This window comes from Ammodytes marinus, assembly GCF_949987685.1.
Source record: "Ammodytes marinus genome assembly, chromosome: 19".
NCBI lineage: Eukaryota > Metazoa > Chordata > Actinopteri > Uranoscopiformes > Ammodytidae > Ammodytes > Ammodytes marinus.
Genome location: NC_137223.1, coordinates 21,975,835 through 21,995,296, shown reverse-complemented (window position 1 = coordinate 21,995,296; position 19,462 = coordinate 21,975,835). Strand labels below are relative to the sequence as shown.

At 41.1% G+C, this 19,462-nt stretch overlaps 1 protein-coding gene across 1 annotated transcript in view; it reads left to right on the top strand.

The window, feature by feature from the left end:
- Positions 1-19,462, top strand: part of LOC307265996 (afadin-like) — a 97,704-nt gene that overhangs the window by 64,105 nt on the left and 14,137 nt on the right. Inside the window, 9 exon segments of the mRNA XM_080047857.1 lie at positions 10,435-10,500; positions 10,640-10,713; positions 13,123-13,241; positions 14,864-15,064; positions 16,007-16,098; positions 16,497-16,691; positions 17,081-17,225; positions 18,330-18,735; positions 19,111-19,388. Of these exon segments, the coding sequence (XP_079903983.1) occupies positions 10,435-10,500; positions 10,640-10,713; positions 13,123-13,241; positions 14,864-15,064; positions 16,007-16,098; positions 16,497-16,691; positions 17,081-17,225; positions 18,330-18,735; positions 19,111-19,388 (1,576 nt within the window).

The window sequence follows — 19,462 nt, the reverse complement described above, 5'->3', positions numbered from 1 at the left end:
TGGACCAAAGTGGTAGTGTTTTACAATACCAGAGCATGCTGTCCTAAAGATTGCTTGCGCGTGCTGGTGGTGTGTAGCCTGGCATTCCCAGACCTGCCACTAGGCGCTGGCAAATTAAATTTGCTGCGCGTGTTGGTCTGGAGACGCTCCGTTGAAGCTTATCAAGACTACCAGAAATCTGGTATAACGTTTCAATTGGTTCTATCTAATATGGGCGCGCCAGAGCCCTTTATATGGTGCTCTGGGGAGGACGTAACCGGATGACGACAGTGACGTGCATGCGACGTCGAAGCTGTGATAGTAAACATCAAAGATGGCTGCGGATATGTTGTGTGAGTTTGAGACTGCTTTGGCCTCGACCCTTAACGAATTGGAAGACGGGACTCATAGCTTTCACTAGCAAGTAAGTGGAATGTTCTGTTTTGCCGACCGACAACGGCAAACGTTTAATTGAACAGTTTAACAGCTGTTCGCTAAACGAACGGGGCTTACGTCACTTGTGCATCGCTCTGATTGGTTGTAGTGCTATCCAACTGCGTGCAGTGGCATTTGAAATGCACGAGTAGGAGCCGCCCCTAGAGTTGGAAATTACTATTGATCGTCGCCAGACCCTCTATCGTTCAAGATATCAGGGTCAGGATTTCCAGGCTAGGTGGTGTGTGTATTTCTTTAGGAAGCGGTTGAAAAAGAGACTTCTGTATGCTTTGCAATGAGGTAATGTATTTATATGTGACTATGTCAGATTAATAATGGTAATATGACGATGGTGAAGCAAAGTATACCTTGATTTAGTACCTTTTTAGGAAACAGGATGTTCCCGTTCTGCCTGCTGTAAATCGTTTTGACTTGAACTTCCTGGAAATCGTAACCGAGCAATGGAATTAATAATAACTATAAAAATAGCCTTCTTTTCACACTGATGGTCTTGGGTGCTGTTACGGGTCATTCATAACCATCACAGGAAAAATGAGATGATTTCATAAAGATTTAAAGTTCCCCGTAAGTGGGAATTAATGATAGAAATGGATAAAGTGCTCGAGGCAGGACAGGAGCGATAGTAATTGGTGTGAAACATGAGGACATTTTTTCTGTCTGTCTTTTGAGTTGGAGTGAGTTTCCTGCAGACAGTGAGAGCTTTCCTGTGCAGCTGTGTGTTCTGTGTGTGTGTGTGTGTGTGTGTGTGTGTGTGTGTGTGTGTGTGGAGGAAGAGTGGGAGTGAAGAACGCGTTGAGGAAACCTCCTTGGCTCTGTTTATTTTCAAAGCTGTGTTGTGTGGACGTATGAGCAGAGAACAGGCAGAGAAATGGGATGGGGCAGGCAGGTAGAGAGAGAGAGCGGGGTTTGTCAGACAGCTGCTTGAATTCTCGCTAAACAGGGCCCGTTATATAACTGTGTGTGAGAGAGAGAGAAAGAGTGTGTGTGTGTGTGTGTAGTTTTTGCCTGGTGGAGCCGTAGTAGCGCGCAGACACTACACCTCTGGATAGCCGCCTGGATTCACGGCTCCTTGACAAACGCACCGCAATTAGGAACTCTGGAAGGAATTTATCGTCTCTTTTGGAACATTTAAGGAATTTAATACAACTTTTTAACAACATATCCTGGAATTTTTACCCGTTTTTAAACTTGCGCCACTTGCTTTTATTAAAAGTTTGTTTAAGACTTTTCAAAAAACTTGACTTCCTTTCTTTAAACAGTTTTTTTTATAACTTTACTTAGCTTTTTAAAATGACCAACCAGCGTAGAGATACACATCGCGTTTCTCTCGTAAATAGTGATTTTGAATGTAGACGTTCGGCTCAATGGATTACTCCCAAAGGCTATAATTGAGAGGTTTTTTGGACTTGTCGGTGCATGTTAGCAGGTCTGAGCGCTCGGTGGGATAAGAGGAGGTGTGTGTGTGTGTGTGTGTGTGTGTGTGAGCCCCGGTCTGGACGTCCCAGTTTGAACTGGTCTGATCAACGCTGACGAGCGGCTGCAACATGTGGTTTTCTGTGGTGGGCAGGAAAGACCAGCAGGTAACTGTGATTAAATAGTTTTTTTGCATTACGGACACAGTAAAGTCTTAATATTGTACGTTTTTTGTCTGTAGTTTCTCGATCATCTGCTCTCATTTGTGTTGTTTATTGGAATGAACTAGATAAAGTGTGACTTTTCCGTTCACTCACTTCTCAAAAGACTAGATTTTGTAGTGTCTTGTTCCCATTGTGAATCTTTCTTCTTAGTTGTTCATTTGCTGTGGCTCTTGACATACTGACATTATTCAAACCCTGTTCAAGCGGACCATAGTGAAGTTGCCAGCAGCTGGTTGACTATTGAACACATCCCTACAGTGTGATGGCCTTCTGGTCTGTCACTTGTCACTGTTTGCTTTCAGGGCTGTTCGGCTAATGTTTAAACTAAGGTACACACACCAGACACCGATGGTAGAAAAACATACGTATGTTTTGAGCAATTTGCGCACTTATATTGAACAATTTCATTATAAAAATTCTAAGTCAAACTTTACAAAGGCTTCTTTTAAATTGCATTAAACATTTTAGGCAACATCAAAGTAACTGTCAGACTAGCGACTACCTACTGCTGACATTTAAAACCAGTTTTTCAAGCAGTTGTTCTGAATTATCTGTTACGTCAAGTTAAACATGATAAACACTGAGCCTTTGTGCGTTATATTGATATTTAAACCCTTTGTCTCTGTGTGCAGATTTGTATCCTTTGAAGCGTTACCAGTCTAACCTGTGTGTGTGTGTGTGTGTGTGTGTGTGTGTGTGTGTGTGCGTGTGCGTGATGGGGTATTGTATTCCTCAACTTCACCCTGAACAGCTGTAAGCTTAGTAAACTCCCATCCTCCCCCTCCTCCTGCTGCTCCTGTGTTTGCTCAGTTATCTGTCGCAGTAAAGAACAGAACATTTCCTACCCACAGATTTAAAAAAAAAACAAAGATAATTTTGCATTATGTCACAATCCAAGTTCATCAGAGACAGGACAATGATTCATGCAAGAGAATAATGAATTCCAAATTCCATTTTTAGATCTTGTATTTTCCTTTATGCTTTGGTTATTATCAAATGATCTCACTTGCATATTCAACATGCCAAATAGCACTTTAAGTGAGTCAAATCACCTTTTAAGCCTTCATCCAAAGCGACTGGAGGTAGGCAGTTAGTATTAAGCGTCTTGCATATGGACCCTCACTGGACTTGCCCCAACCTGACCTGGAATCGAACCCTGGTTTCCTATATCAAAGTCAGTGGTGTTACTGAGCTATTCTAAATCTTCAGGAAGTCTATTTCAGATATATTTTGCTGAAGTACATAGACATGAATGACTTCGTAAATGTTCACATCCTGTGAAGTAAAATGGAGCCTAAATTCCAAAAGCTGCGTTTGTTTCCATGGTGTGTTTGAAGTATTGGTTGTGTGTGTGTGTGTGTGTGTGTGTGTGTGTGTGTGAGAGAGAGAGAGTGTGTGTGCGCTTGTTTGTTAGTTGACCAAATGGTGCTAGAGGTGGAACAATTGTACGAGAGGCTTAACCCCCCATGAGGGCTTAAACAATGGGAGGATGTACCACACACACATACACACTCTTTCCTGTAAAGCTGCGGACAGGAGGTGTTTACAAGGTGTGTGTGTGAGAGAAAGAGAATGTATGGAAAAACATGGACATACTTGAAGGAAAAGAGATTTGTTGTCTTTTTCCTTTTATTTATTTTTTTATTTAAACCTTTATTTTTCCAGATAAAACATTAAGAACAGTTTCTTATTTACAACTGAACTATTTTCTGTCGTTACGCAGCAGCTTTCCACGTCGTTCAAAACATCATGTCACTGGTTGCTTAGTTATGATAAAAAAATGAGGGAGTGACTGGGTTTTATGTGTGTATCTTTATCTTTGAGTTCTACTTTTAGTGTGTGAATAGTTGCTGAGGTTATCAGAGGTCTTGGTACTTCGTCATGACTGATGAAAAATCTTTTGAGTTCCCTTAACTGTTCTTAGTGTTTCTCACACACAGGTATGGCAATTTTAGCCCCACGGATATGTTGTAAAAATGAAATAAAGATTATAACTCTGGCTTTATCCAACACAAATGTACAAACGCATAATGAACACAAATTGTAATACAGAAAATAATTGTATTAATGTTAGTAATCAACTGGCAAAGTTAAGATGTTATCTACTGTTAGTTAAAAAGATCTATCCTATTTGCATGCAGTGTCTCACCCTAAATCCAGTTTCAAGTCAATGCAAATACTAATCCTACATCTTTTCTTTTTAGAGGACCCATGTACCTATTTCATTTCAGCTTTTTCTTCATTGTTTTGAGGCTATTTCTAACTGATCAGAAATCTTCTCTGATTATTAGCAGGCGCGGTTTTGTGTTTCCAAATATCCTGAAGTCATCAAATTACACCAGGGTTCTGTCGTAACAGGTTAATTAAAACAGTAGCCTCAAGAAGCTGTCAATCAACCACCGTCTGCACATGCCCAGAGACTCCTGAGAGCATATTTAAAACGTTAAAATGATTTAAAGTGCATGTGTGGGTGTGAAGAGCCCTTGAATACCGCCGCATTCCAAACTGCCTCTTACGGATAAGTGGTTTATAACCTCAGAAAGGCTTCAGAAAAGCAGTTAGACATGTTTTAACATTGTAAGCTATAATCTTGGTGTGCTGCCAGACTGCATTAGCAGAACTTTTAGTCCGCTGTATATCAGACATAAGTGACAGGAGGAAAATGTCACGTCACTCTGACTGTCAAAAGACAAACACTTGGAGACTTGAAGTTGTGTCATTTATATTTTATTTGTTACATGACATGGTTTTTAAAGGAGACAACAGCATGTCCGAATTGTTTTGAGTTAATTTTAAGATAATTATTTGTTTGGAGCGCCTTCGTAGCCGACTTTATGCAGCCATTATCTCCTCAGTGCATCCCTATTGCTGTCCACCAAAGCATTTGCATGTGTTGTTTAACTTTTTTTGTTTGTATATTTGCCGCTTGTAGCTGCTAATTTGTGACTGTGTTGGGATACTGCATGATTTTGAGCGCTCCACACCCATTTCTATTGAAAGAGGCTATTTGGGCTTTAACCATAAGATAACAATAGTGCTAATCCCCAGCACTGATTGGCTGGTAGCATCCCCTCACTTGACAAACCAGTTCTACAGTTGGTATCAACTACTGTTTGAACCTTATTGTGGCATTTCACCTGTAAAGGCTGGTGTGGTTTTATTATGAAAAAGGTTGGTGAAGCAGCACATGTAATGCTTGTACTGCTTGCAAATTACATTTCTAACACCAGAATCCTATCCTGTGGTCAAGAAAACAGTGTTGAATTAAAAAAGAGATTGTTGATTACATTAAAAAGGTCTCAGAAAGTCTTTAAATAACATTGAAAATGGTAATTGGGATATTTTTGTTCTTGTGAGACTTGCTTAAGGGCAACGCAAGGGTAGCGTCTTGACACAAGTCAATACCAATGCCCTGTTTCCAAGCGCTGGCTGAATCCCAGGTGCAAATGTTGGCTGCTGAACCTTATATACTTCATCTGGCTGTACAACCTGTTCAGATTGTGCTACATTCACAACTAATAGCCACCAGGTCATAAAGTGCCGTTCTGAAACTATTCTGAACGTTGTCGTTATGAATCTGGCTTTACATGCAAGTGTGCTGTGTGTTTTTTTTAAATCCTGTGTCACGCTGAAGCAAAGGTTAAAGAATGCTTGACGTTTTGGCCCCTTCTGAAGTCCCTTGGAGACCCCTTAGATTTGCTGAAAGTCCTCAGGGGAATAAGGGACTTCCCACAAGTGCGTCTGGAGCCCCGATTTGGCGCCCCGATCCCCCAATCCGGATAAGTGCACGAAAGCTGTGGCTCCATCTATAACAGAAAGCCTTTAATGTCTGTAATGTACAACAGGCATAAAACAGTCAAGAGTGATTCACTGTTCTTCTCTCATCTTAATGTCACTCACAGGAAATTCCTGTCTGCATGAATCCGGCCCTCATTATAACATATACACGCACACAGTTCAGACACAGAGCTGAAACATTTGTGGGTCAAATAGTCAGAAGGCCTAATGGTCTGTTTCTGAAGGAGAAACTGGGACACACAATAGAAGATGGAGCACGTGACAAATGTAGAATGTCTCTTTTCCATGAGTTTGCATAGAAAAAACTGTCTAAAACTGAATGACTATTATGACTTAAAGTTTTGCTTTTATGATGCATATTTGAAATATATATAAGTGATCAGTTGAATTACAATGTTACAAAGCATGCAAGTAATTCAAGGAATAAAAAGTGTCCAAATTCAACTTTCACTCCAAACATTTTTGGGCAAAAGTATGTGCCACAATGTGAAAAGCTCAGGAATGCATTTGTGTCATTCGGATAACAAGGCAAGACAAAAGCTTATTGTTGTTATAAAACAAACTGATCGGTTTGAACCCAGATCTGAATGTCAGCGCATATTCAAAAGTTGTTTCCTGCTGTGGGAAGACGCTGTTACAGTAAATAACGTTCTCATGCAACAAGCCTTGAATCGGAAAGTGGAGCTAATTATAATAAATGTTTTTTTTTATGGGCTGGAATAGTCATAATAATACAGAAATAGAAATGGTTAAATATCAGTATTTGAGCTTTTACAGAAAGAAGTGAATGAGGAATATATTTGCGTCAACAATTCAGTGACAACTTCATCTGATTGTCGATAATTTGATTAAAATTCTGTTACTTGCTTTAATATCAGCAGTTAAACTTGTTGACGTTGTTTAAGGTCCACACACACACACACACACACACACACACACACACACACACACACACACACACACACACACACACACACACACACACACACACACACACACAATGTCACTTTCAGGGGGTCATGTTGAACTATCTAACGCAACCTGTCAAAGTCAATGCGTCTCCTCTGTCTAAGTATCCTGGAAGAGTTATATCCATTGGAACGGATGGAGAATCTGAATGAGGTTAATAAAAAAACCTTTCAAAGCAGAGACCAAAGCTTAAACAGAACACACCACATCAAAGGTTCAGATGGCACACACACACACACACACACACACACACACACGCTACCTACACATTACCAATCACAGCGTGTCTATAAACTTGCTCATAAAACTGAGGAGTAGATTAAAAAGACTCCTAATTGCTGCCATCTGTCAGACCTGGCAACGTGGCCCATAGTGTGTTTGTGTGAAGCCACATCTCTAGTCAAGCAAAGGGAGGCAGAGGTTCCACTCAGGTTACCGGCTTTTACTGTTTTACAGGTCAAATGTGAAATGTATTAACCGTTACATCCGCCGTAGTGTAGACTACAAAGACACCGCTAAAATCTGTGTTCAACTTCTTAATACCACACAGAATCCTAATTTATACCCATTTTCCACAGTAATACGTCCATTCAAATAGTCAAAAACGTTTTTTTTTTAAAAGTATTTTAATAATGTATTTATTTACGATGTATGGCTGCAGTTTGAGTAGAAATCCACCATTACTATGTTTTTAGTGTTTGGTTCATAATTGGGTTCTAATTGGGCTAAACCTGCTTTAAATAGGTGAAACAAGTCTCTAAGCAATCGGGAGATGTCTTCAGTTTACCGTCAGCAACAATGCAGGTAGTGGTTTAGCTTTGCTCTCTGTTGCAACAGAAAGGAGAAGAGAGTTTTGCAAGTTATTTTCACTTACAGAAAACCGATTCATTTCTTTGAAGTCTTCTTGGTGGTTTCATATTCAGCCCGGCGGAGTGTGTAAATATTTCTTCTGGTTTCTGGGTTTCTACTGTTGCACAAACTCTGAGGATAAACATGTGGAGGTGGCAAAGAAAGCGTGTGCTACGTCTGATAGCATGCCAACGCTTAGCTGCATTGTAAATCACTCCCCCCACATCACAAGAAAACTACACACACACACACACACACACACAGAAGCTCTGGCTTGTGTGTGTGTGTGTGTGTGTGTGCATGTGCGCTCCCGCTTTCTTTTATCTGCATTTCTGTTCTTTGTAAAGAAACCGATTTGGTTTGAAGTAAATATTATGACATAAAATAAATCTCTGCATTCCTGTGTGGGGGGGATATGATTGTTTCGTCAGCAAATATGACTTGGAATACTGCAGAGAAACCCGAAAAAATATTGGCATTGAAACTGAACATAAAAACACTGTGGAATGTGTTTGACTGCGGTGTTTGAATGCCCTGTGAATGTCTTGAAATGTTTGTGTTTGACATGTTGGTGAACTTGTTACCTCAGATAAAATGGCCGAGTGTTGAGGAAATTATAGTTTTCAGAATAGCTGTCAGTAAATATGTGTGTGTTTTAAATTCCTGGTGGTGCTGGACTCACTCTGGTGCAAATAGAGGACTTGACTTGACTTGCAGACATTGAGTCAGTGGTGCAGGATACTACTGGTGTTTCTGTGACTATAATTTAGTGATGTCTTGAGGTGGTGGTCAATATATATTTTTTTGGTGCCCTGCACAAGCAGTTGTTGAAAAAAAGTATGGAAGCCCATTGGTGCCACCTTTTTTCCCCAATATTGTGTGTTTTCTTCTCCAAATTATGACATTTTATCTCTTGAGTATGGGAATATTTTTCATACCTCTTATCTCATAGCTGTCTATATGACTTTAACATCCACTTACCTAAACATGTATAATGATATACTTGCACGTTAAAATGCAGATATTGTTGTAACTGGCTTCAGACCTGCCCATCTGACCTCCATAGAGAAACTGTTGGTTTCATATAATGCTTTCAAACTCTGGTTCAGACTCAAAGGAAGACGTTGGGAGCGTAACAGGGTAACACACTGTGTAAAAACGGACAAAGAATACCGCAGGTTGAAGCCACATCAGTGTGAGAAAAACAAGCGTGACCACTGAATAGGCCACGAAGACGTCACTGCGACACTCTCATGAAAAGAGAATAGTTTGCGCTTTAATGTTGTTTGTCTTGCTAAGAATACAAGAAAACCACTTTTGATCTTGTCATTTTTTTGGCCACATTCATTCCTTTCAAACTGTATCGTCCACACACTAATCTGTGAACTGATCTAAGACTTGACTTGTTTAGTTGACTGCACACGTTTTGATTGAAACAGTGTTCATGTCATCATGTGTTTAGGCAATGTGCTGCTGGAGCACTCCAGCAAGAAATCATCCTGATTCTCATTTACTTTCGCCTACCAAATTTGAGCTGTTTTTCCAGAGACTAGTTCTGTTCAACAGCCCTTATGCAAAGTTATTTACCGTTTTTACTTAGTTTTATTAATGGCGCTTTTCCACCGCATGGTATCAGCTCGACTCGACTCGACTCAACTCGCATTTTTGGCGTTTCCACCACAATTTCATGGTACCTGGTACCTGCTAGCGGCTGCTTTTTTAGTATCGCCTTGCTCTAGGGTCCAAGCGAGCTGAGTCGAGCTAAAAGGTGACGTCGGCAGACGGCCGGCCGCTGATTGGCCAGAGACTACCGTCTGCCGGCTTCATTCTGTTGATTATTCTCCCCTTGATTCTCAACAACTCTCCGGGACTTTTATGTGTATTTTGTCTCGCCGCGTGCAGCCTTCTTTGGCTCGCTTTCATTTGATTTGCATCACAGACCCGATTTTTTTCTCTCCATATATTCGCTAAGCTCACCCAGTTGTGTTGGCTGTTGGGGAAGTTACTTTGAACATACGAGAGGAGACATAGCAGCTAGGCTAAATAGCCTATAGCAGCAAGCTGGGACAGACATGATAGCGAGCGATTACATTACAAGCCTCGGACTGCACTGATTACCTCAATAAAATATTCAGGCTGAGACACGGCTTGCATTTGAAAACACGTATCCTGAAACAAGCACTTAACAGTCAACTTTATCATGCCCGTGTTTACGTGCATAGGGATGTACGTGACGCATCCCTACAGCTGTGTGGCAGTCACACATCAGGACACAAACCCTCCCTTTTAACGGCCCGTAGCAATATTATTCTACTTCTTTTAGCAAACAGATACAAGGGGAGTATTTTCTTAAACATTTCTCATCCGTGTTTTTGGCGGTTGGTTCAGTTAATAGTGCAACAACTGCTCGTAATTTCTGCTTTGCTACTTGACTCCGGAGTTGGCTTTCAGCCCCTTACGACAACCCCGCCCACGTTCAGGAGGTACTATTTTCGGTGGAAAACGACCCGTGCTGCTACCAAACCAAGTTAAACTGAGTCGAGTTGAGTCGAGTCGAGCTACATTTGCGGTGGAAAAGCGCCATAAGTGTGTGTGTGTTTGTTAGTGTGTGTGCGTGCGTGTGAGAATTCTCTTTGTGGTTGCTCTCCCTTGCTGAAATACTTTGTAAAAAAAATTTGGAACTTATTTTTTTTGTTGGTTCTCATACAGTAAACATATATCTCTGCGTCTCTCTTTCTGTCTTTAGGGTGCTGGTCAGGAGAAACTGGGCATCTACATCAAGTCTGTTGTCAAAGGAGGAGCAGCTGACGTGGTTAGTACACACACAACACACAAACACACACACACACACACACACACACACACACAAACTGGAACCATAACAGAACATTTTGAGGGTAAAAACATAAACAGTGACTCATCCTGTGGTACGTCTGTTTGTCTTTATACAGGATGGTCGTTTGGCTGCCGGCGACCAGTTGCTTAGTGTGGACGGGCGCAGTCTGGTCGGCCTATCACAGGAGAGGTAAAGACGGCGCTCGTGTTATTGTTTTTGTCAATCCAATGCGGTGATGTCATTGCACTCAACGCCCGTTTAGAAATGGGGAAATCCCTGCTGACACGTGTAAATTGTAATTAAACCATCGAGTGATGATCCATCACTATGACTACCAAGGGAGTAACTGTGGGTGCCCGTGGTGTTTTTCCCCCCGATTTGCTGGACCACCTACCGCACAGTATTGACGTATTTATGGTCGTGCGAGGATGGAACTCAATGGGAATCCTATTTTGAGAACATTTGAATAGTAAAATATCATGTTGACGTGACACCAGATAACCACTCTTTGGAAAACATCAGGGTTGAGACATCCTGAGGTTCGTGCACTGAGCCATTTGCATCCCATTTGTCCTTGTTTAAAGACAGAAAGAATAGTTCTAGATTGACTGCACTAGTAGAAGTGTGTGTGTGTGTGTGTGTGTGTGTGTGTGTGTGTGTGTGTGTGTGTGTGTGTGTGTGTTTTGGAAACAGCAATGAAGTGCTCAGTAGCTAACGCCTCGACTCAGATGAATCCAGTTATTCCTCTCCCTCTGCATGCACAGTCTTGGTGTTCAACATTCTTTGTGTTAGCTTCAAATAAAACAGGGATTTTAAAACCTTGACTTAAAACCAAAAAACATTAAAAACCACAAGCAAATATTTTCACTGGTGAGCTGACAATCCAGCTTCCTGGAAGGTGAAGAATAGCCTTTAGATCTAAACCTGTCCGTAATAAACCAATCCCATCTGGACTTTTCACAAGGACTAAATGTCATATTTTTTTTGTAAAGAAATCTGGATTTTTCTAGTTTGTCGTTTGTAATTTAAGTAGTTAACAACACAAAAAATGTCACCAGAAGAGGAAGCAGAAGTTAAGAAGAAGTTATATTACTTGAATCACAATGAAAATATGAGTTCATTTGAAATACCAGCAAGCTACTGCAAAATGTATTTTAACTGTTAGTTTACATACATGAAGTTCACTACTCCCCAACTCTGCACATCAGGTTCATCTCAGGATATTTCAGCTAAGATGTTATCAGATCATTTTGCTGTAAATTTCTGGTATCATCCCGAGGTCGTCTCCACCTCCTACATGTTACAGATAAGTCTGATTTGCAGCCTTCAGATCTGGTATTTGTTTGTTCAAAAGCTAGATTCTGAGATATTTCTAAATGTGTATTTAGTGCCTGTTCTCTGCTCAGCATCAAGCTGATGATGTTGCATTCCCGTCGTTCCTTCCAATCAAACACACACATGGCTCATTAGCTTGTGTGATCTGCCCTTCGACTATTTTTAGGATTAGGTTAATGCCCAATACACATGTGGCTGTCACAGTACTCTTGATATTTTGTGTGTGTGTGTGTGTGTGTGTGTGTGTGTGTGTGTGTGTGTGTGTGTGTGTGTGTGTGTGTGTGTGTGTGTGTGTGTGTGTGTGTGTGTGTGTGTGTGTGTGTGTGTGTGTGTGTGTGTGTGTGTGTGTGTGTGTGTGTGTGTGTGTGTGTGTGTGTGTGTGTGTGTGTGTGTGTGTGTGTGTGTGTGTGTGTGCCCGCGACACAATCCGTGCTCCTTTCTGGTTCATAGTAAAATGTTGGGATGCCGGTAAACGGAAACTTTCCATAATTAATGAAATATTCATTTTGTTTGAAGTGCACCCAATCTACATGTTTATTTTAGAGCTGAAACAACAAGCTGACTGACATACAATGATCCCCAACTATTTGGATAATTGTTTAATCGTTTCAGTAATTTTTCCAAACTAAAAATGCCCCAAAAAATCTGGTTCCAACCTCCCAGATGAAAATCATTTGCAGCTTTTCTCTGTTTCATGTTATTGTTGTTTAAATATCTTTGTGTTCTGGAATGTCTGTCGTGGAAAACAAGCAAATTCAAGACGTCAATATGGAAAATTGCGATAATTTCTCATAGAGAAATAGATGAATCGCTCGATTGGGAAGATACCTGTTAGTTTATGCATTTATCTTTTTGTTTTGAATGATGTGTGTGTACTATGATACTACTTCAGCACAGTGCTGTCATAGTCTACAGAGCACATAATATGTATTCCTACTTTGTTCTTATCAAGCTTTAAAAAGTTTAGTGCAGCTAAATGGGAGATATACATTTTGATGTGTATTATATAATTTTGAATGCCTATGCCACAGAGAATAGGGTAAGTTATTCAAATCCATTGAAGTGTTTAAAGTTTAATATTCATGTTCCCTCTCTCTCTGTCCGTGTGTGTGTGTGTGTGTGTGTGTGTGTGTGTGTGTGTGTGTGTGTGTGTGTGTGTGTGTGTGTGTGTGTGTGTGTGTGTGTGTGTGTGTGTGTGTGTGTGTGTGTGTGTGTGTGTGTGTGTGTGTGTGTGTGTGTGTGTGTGTGTGTGTGTGTGTTCAGGGCTGCCGAGCTGATGACGAGAACAGGCTCAGTTGTGACTCTGGAAGTCGCCAAGCAGGGAGCCATTTACCACGGACTGGCCACACTGCTCAACCAGCCCAGCCCTATGATGCCAAGAGGTAAAGGAGCACACACACACATGCTAAAAATGCTTAAATGGACTACCTGCTTTTGCACCGTTTGCACATTAGTATCATCATTTTGCAGCTTTGCAGTATAGGTTATTCTCGAAACTCACAGCTGACATAATGTTTCATATTTTCAGGGTTCCCTTGAGTCTATAACAAGTCTGAAATATATTAGGATGCACTTAAAATCTGAATTTTTCTTTGTTAATTTTCCTCCTGATTTTGTTGAAATGTGTATTTTTTTGTGAATGGTGCTTGACGGTGATTTGTCGATTGACAGATGGTTATCTTGCAACAATTGTGCAATCAAAAATGTCAGAAACCATTCAATTAGATGCATCAACTTGTGCTCTAGATAATTTTGAAAGACATTTTCTCTGTTATTGGATATTTAATAGATAAAACAGAAACAAATTAAGGGATAAAATAATTGGCAGATTAATCAAAGTAAAAACTGTGGACGTGCAATATGTATTTCACTAAACTGTCGTCAAGCTAACAAGATCATTATACAAGTCTTACATGAAAATCTATTGAAATCGATTGTGTGGAGTTAAAGATTCCAGCTTCATAAAATATGCATGTTCAATAGTTGTAATGAATGGTCTATTGTTAGTTCCAGCATTAGTTAATGCCAGTAATATGGTGTTGTGGATGAAAGAGGAGAAGCAGACTTGTCCAGACAGTGTTTCCTTGTTGTAAAATCCAGGCTGCAGACTGAAGAATATAATGAGTATTTGTGGCCACAGCCCAGATGTGTGTGTGTGTGAGAGTGTGTGTGTGCGAGCGCGTGTGTCTGTGTCTGAGAGGAGATGCATGCGTTTCCACACTAACACACACAGACAGACACACACACACACACACACACACACACACACACTCACACTCACACTCACAGACACACTTTTTACTGGCTTGTCTGGCTGTGTGCTGGTCTTTGTCTGCTGGAATGTGACCCCAGATTCATTAAGGAAGTCTTGTGGCCCGGGCCGGCCTGTGGTCCAGCATGACGCTAACAGGGTGTTTCTCCTCAATTCCCTCGACCACAGAGCCTTTTCCACAGCACAGTCAGACAGTGAAATTCAACCATGTTTAAGACTATGGTCATTCTGCAGTAAACTTAATGTTAGGAAACTGGACTGTGTGTAGATTCTCACTGCAGAGATGCAAACTTAGACAGAATGAAAATAAATTCTTACACATTTGAGATACCAGTTGATATTTGAAGCTGTCAAAATAGTTCAATAAAACATCAAACTTTGTAAATGTGCATTCTTCTCATGTCAGTAAAAAAAATATGAAAAGGTTACCTCATATCAGTAGAAAAAGATGTCAGAAGAAAACTTGTGAGGCTAACAACAATGATAGCCACACCCGCATTCCCTCTAATAGTTAAGATTTTCATTCGTGTCACTGAAAAAAATTATCCGAACTGAAAAATGATTTGATATCAAGGATCCGAATGTCCTTACTGATAACCATAACAAGTTTATCTGGATGAGCATATGATACAAAAACAAACTCAGAAAGATTTGAGCATGTCAACCTTATTTCACTTGTATCCTAAAAAACAAATCTCTTTTCATCTCTACCAAATCCCAATTTATCTCCAGCGTCGAATGGGGGCCGAGACAAGAACGGGAAACTGCGACCAAAGAGCGAAGGCTTTGAGCTGTACAACAACTCTGTTCAGAACGGCTCTCCAGAGAGCCCCCAGGCCGGCTGGGACTCGTACCCCGAACCAAAGAAGATGAGCAGCGAAGACCGGCTGCTCAAGAACCGCGCTGACCACCGCTCCAGCCCCAACGTAGCCAGTAAGTAGCCACACCCTATCCAACAGATGTATCTATCACATCTTTTTCCATAATTTTTTTTATTAATTTTAATTATTTATGTGTTTTCTCGCCTTGTTTTCCCAAAGTTTATTTGTTATTTTATGCAAAAGATTTGATTGTGATTATTGACAGGGGTGGAACTCTTGTACACAACTCTTTGTTCCCTCCTTGCACCATTGATATTATGTGTGCTAAATAAATAAACTAAAAACTAAACCCTTAACAAGATTTACATTTCTATAAATTGATGCTCTGTCTTCTGCATGTATCTGTGTTCAGTCCACACAGCATCAGAATGATTTTGACTTTAAATCCATCTTTTATTTCTATTTCACAAGTTTCATTCAGTATGCTATTTTCTTTCCTGTTTGGATATCAAAATGTTAAATGAGTTTTTGAGTGAAGATGTTTTTAGAATATTCAGTGACTCAACCTCACTAGTTTGAAGCATTTGTCCGCTTCAATAATGAACAAACCCTTCATACATTCAACATAAGGATGGCATTGTGTGACATCAAAAAACACTAAAATGTTATCACAGGTCCATAATATTTCCAACTCGTTTTAGGCAGATACAGATGAAAATCATGAAAATTACATCAGAAAGGTTTGATTAGATTTAAAAGAAAATATATATCTGTGAGTCATTGTGTCTAGACTTGGCATGGGCAGTAATAGGAATAGGAAAAAAAAAAGAACTACTCTGCTGTTATTCTTTAACCACTCCACCCTGATATGAAAACACAGTTCCACTGTTCTTTTTGGCAACAACACTGTCTGCAAAACACAATCCCAGAAACCATTTTGGGTATTTCTCCATCTATCTGTGACTCCTTTTTCTCCCATAATTCATTGCTCAACACTGAATATTGTTGTATATTGTTTTGAAACTGTACTGAAATGACTGTCTCTCTCCATTAGACCAGGGTCAGAGTCCTGCAGGCAAGGCGGTTTACCCCGGGGGACCTGGCACTAAGATCACCTCCGTCTCCACCGGCAACCTGTGTGCCGACGTAAGTAACTGCTGTGTAACTATTGAAGCCTGCTGGCGTCTTTGTGTGAAAATCTAGATGAGACTAACAGTCGAGGACACACAGTATCTAGAGTAGAGATGAGAATTCATATCTGACTCAACCCACCTTCCTAGACAGTGTGTCACCTTTGCAGTGTTTGGGAGGTTGCCCTTAGATATGTTGCCTCTTCACAAAGTAATTTCTGTTTTTGTTAGTGAGTTAGTGTGAGTTTATCATTAATGTTTTCTATTAAAAGTACATTAAAAAAAAGGCGTCAGAATTTCCATTATATCCTTCCTACTAAAGGCCTTGACATTGACATTCAATTTAATTTAATGTGGCATTAAAGAGGTTTTAAAAAGTCTTAAACTTAACTTGGATATCTCTGTATTTTTCAGGACGAGCCTTCCCCTCCCCGTCCCGAGGCGTACCCCATCCCCACTCAGACTTACCCCAGGGAATACTTCACCATCCCCAACTCCAAGAGCCAGGATCGGGTGGTGGGTCCAGGGCAGGCGCCGCCGCAGCACTGGCAGGGCATGGAGGACAGAGAACGCCTCCCTGTGGTCGAAAACATCCACAACAGCATGCAGGTAGAGCAGCCTGAAACATTTTTTTTCAACCTTTTTATTATTTTTATTTAGTTTTTTTTTGTTAATACAATCAGTATTGTATATGTGAACAGGTGACTTCGTCTTAGTCATAAAACGTAAGAGGGACCAATCTACTGTTTCAACATTATAGATAGAATATCTAAATTAGTGTCATCATCAGTAATATCCGGTACGCTGTCTTTCTACATATAAAAACACCATCTCTAGCGCGCTGTTAAGTTACTGCTAATGCAAACTAAACATTTCTTACAGTGTAGGTAGCTTCACATCAAAAGCATTTGATGGGCAAAACATGAACTGAATTTTATTTTGAAGCAAACACAGAAACATAGCGTCTCAGTCACCAGCATGTTTCCTCCTCTCCACAGCGGGTGAACCATTCCCAGGAGGAGCTGTACCCTCCACCAGGAGTTCTGAGGCCGGACATGCAGCAGCACTACCAGCAGGAATACCAGCTCCGCGACATGGAATACCAACACAGAGAACTGGACTACCAGAGAGGGCCACCCGGAGGTATGTTGTTGAATTCGTATAGTGATAATCTTGCTGTCAGTAGACCTTCATCATTTTAGGATTTACAGGCCCAAAGCTGAGATAAGGGAGGGATGAGAAAAAGAGGATTGTAGAAGCTGGTAGTGTATCAACTGTTTACCCCAATATGTAACAGCTCAGTGTCCAAATGTTCCTCTATAATGTAAGCAAATATGATATTATACTTTTTATTATGTAATATAGATGCATCTCATATAATTAAAATATCATGTAAACGTTCATTCAAGTCTAGAATATATGAAACTTCCAGTTTTTGAATTAAATTACAAAAAAAAAAATATTATATTCTTATTATATGAGATGCACCTTTTATACTGATCATTATATAATCATGTTTAATTCAGAAAGACGAAGGAAACAATTGTAACATTTGCCGTCCGTCTATAAAAGGAGAAATCTTTCACACAGTCCGTCACTGTTGTTGAATTCATTTAGTCATACTCTTGCTGTCAGTAGACCTTCATTATTTTAGGATCGACAGGCAGAAAGCTTTTACCTCTCTCCGAGGATCTGCTATAGGGTTAAGTTAAACACTCTAAATCAAAAAGCTTCATGGAAACATCTCGAGTGTTGAGGTCAAAACTAAAGAAGAAAAATACCACAAACCCTCAGGCTCTGAAGGGAACCATTCAGTTTTACCTCCAAACAGCTGTCTCTCTTCTTCAGGGACATTTGTGACCGCAGCTGCAACTATAGGGTTTCCTCAGTAGTATTTGGTTGGATTTTTAATTTTTTTCCTCAAGATTTCTTTTTTGTTGCATTTTCACAGATTTTTTTTATAGTGCAGAGAGACAGGTGAAATGGGGCAGAGAGGGGAATGACATGAAGAGAACGACCATGGGTTGGAATTGAACCAGGTCTGCTGTGAGAAGGGGCGGTGGGGGTTGAGGGGGGGGGGGGACGCTCTACCACTACACCACAAACGCCCCAGAAGGAAAATATTTTTAATAATGAAACCCACTGCAGTATAACTAGTAGAGTAATAACATTTTGCTTGTTGTAAGTTTGTGTTAAATTGTGTCAATAAAGATTGAAGTGACTGACTGTGTTTCTGTGTGTGTGCAGGAGGCTCCGACCACTGGGCCCCACAGCCTCAGGTCTCCTCCTCTCTGGAATCCTCCACCTCCAGTCAGGAGCATCTTAACTTCTCCGCCTCGTCCTCCTCCTCCAACAAAGCCGGGAACCAGAAGACGGGCCCTGGCCGGTGGAAGACGCCCAACGCGCCTCACTCTGCTGTGGCCCCACACCCGGCCGGGACCCCCTCGCGCTCCGACCTGCCCCCTCCCCCGCCACCACCGCCGGCCGCCTACCCAGAGACATACGACCACTATGAGCCCCAGGCCGAGCTGCCTCTGCCCCCCCCGCCCGCCGCAGTGTCCCCCGCATCGGCCCAACAGGCGGCCGACCGCAAGAAACGTGAGGAGCAACAACGCTGGTATGAGAAGGAGAAAGCTAGGCTGGAAGAAGAGAGGTTCGTATGAGTTTTTTTTTAATGTTATACACAAGGGAACATTTCATTTCTAAGGTGGAGTCAGCGAGTCTGGAGATTGCTTGTTGTCAAAATCCTCTTTTTCTCAAAACCAGTGAATATCTTATCAAACCGTAGCACACAACATTCCCGTTTACAGAGCCTTGGCTGTGTATTAACACAGATTATTTTCTGTAGATTGTGAGGAGATATTCATTGACTTTGACAACAAGGGTCCTCCAGAAACCCTGACTCCACCTTTTATAAAAATAATTCTACAATACATACTATATTACATACGTATTTACATCAATTAAATTCACACAAAAACAAAAATTCACACAATAATTCACTGAAAAAATGATTTTGATTTCTCAGGGAGAGAAAGAGGAGAGAGCAGGAGAGGAAGCTGGGTCAGATTCGGGCCAACCCGGTCATGCCCGTTCAGCCTCACAACAACGGAGGGTCTATGCCCCCCCCTCACCACCACCAGCAGCAGCAGCCACAGCAGCAGCAGCCCCCTCTGCCCTCCTTCACCCCTCCTCAGCCCTACGTCCCCCCACAGACCCAGCCCCCTGTCCCATCCAGACCGGAGAAGCTGGCCAGCCTGCCTCGGACAGCCGTTCCTCCCCCTGCCAATTCTGTTCACCCTCCTGGTAACACATTCAAGTCAAAACTTTTCTTTTTATTTATTTTTTAAGGCGAGACACTGCAGGTGGTGAAAAGGGTA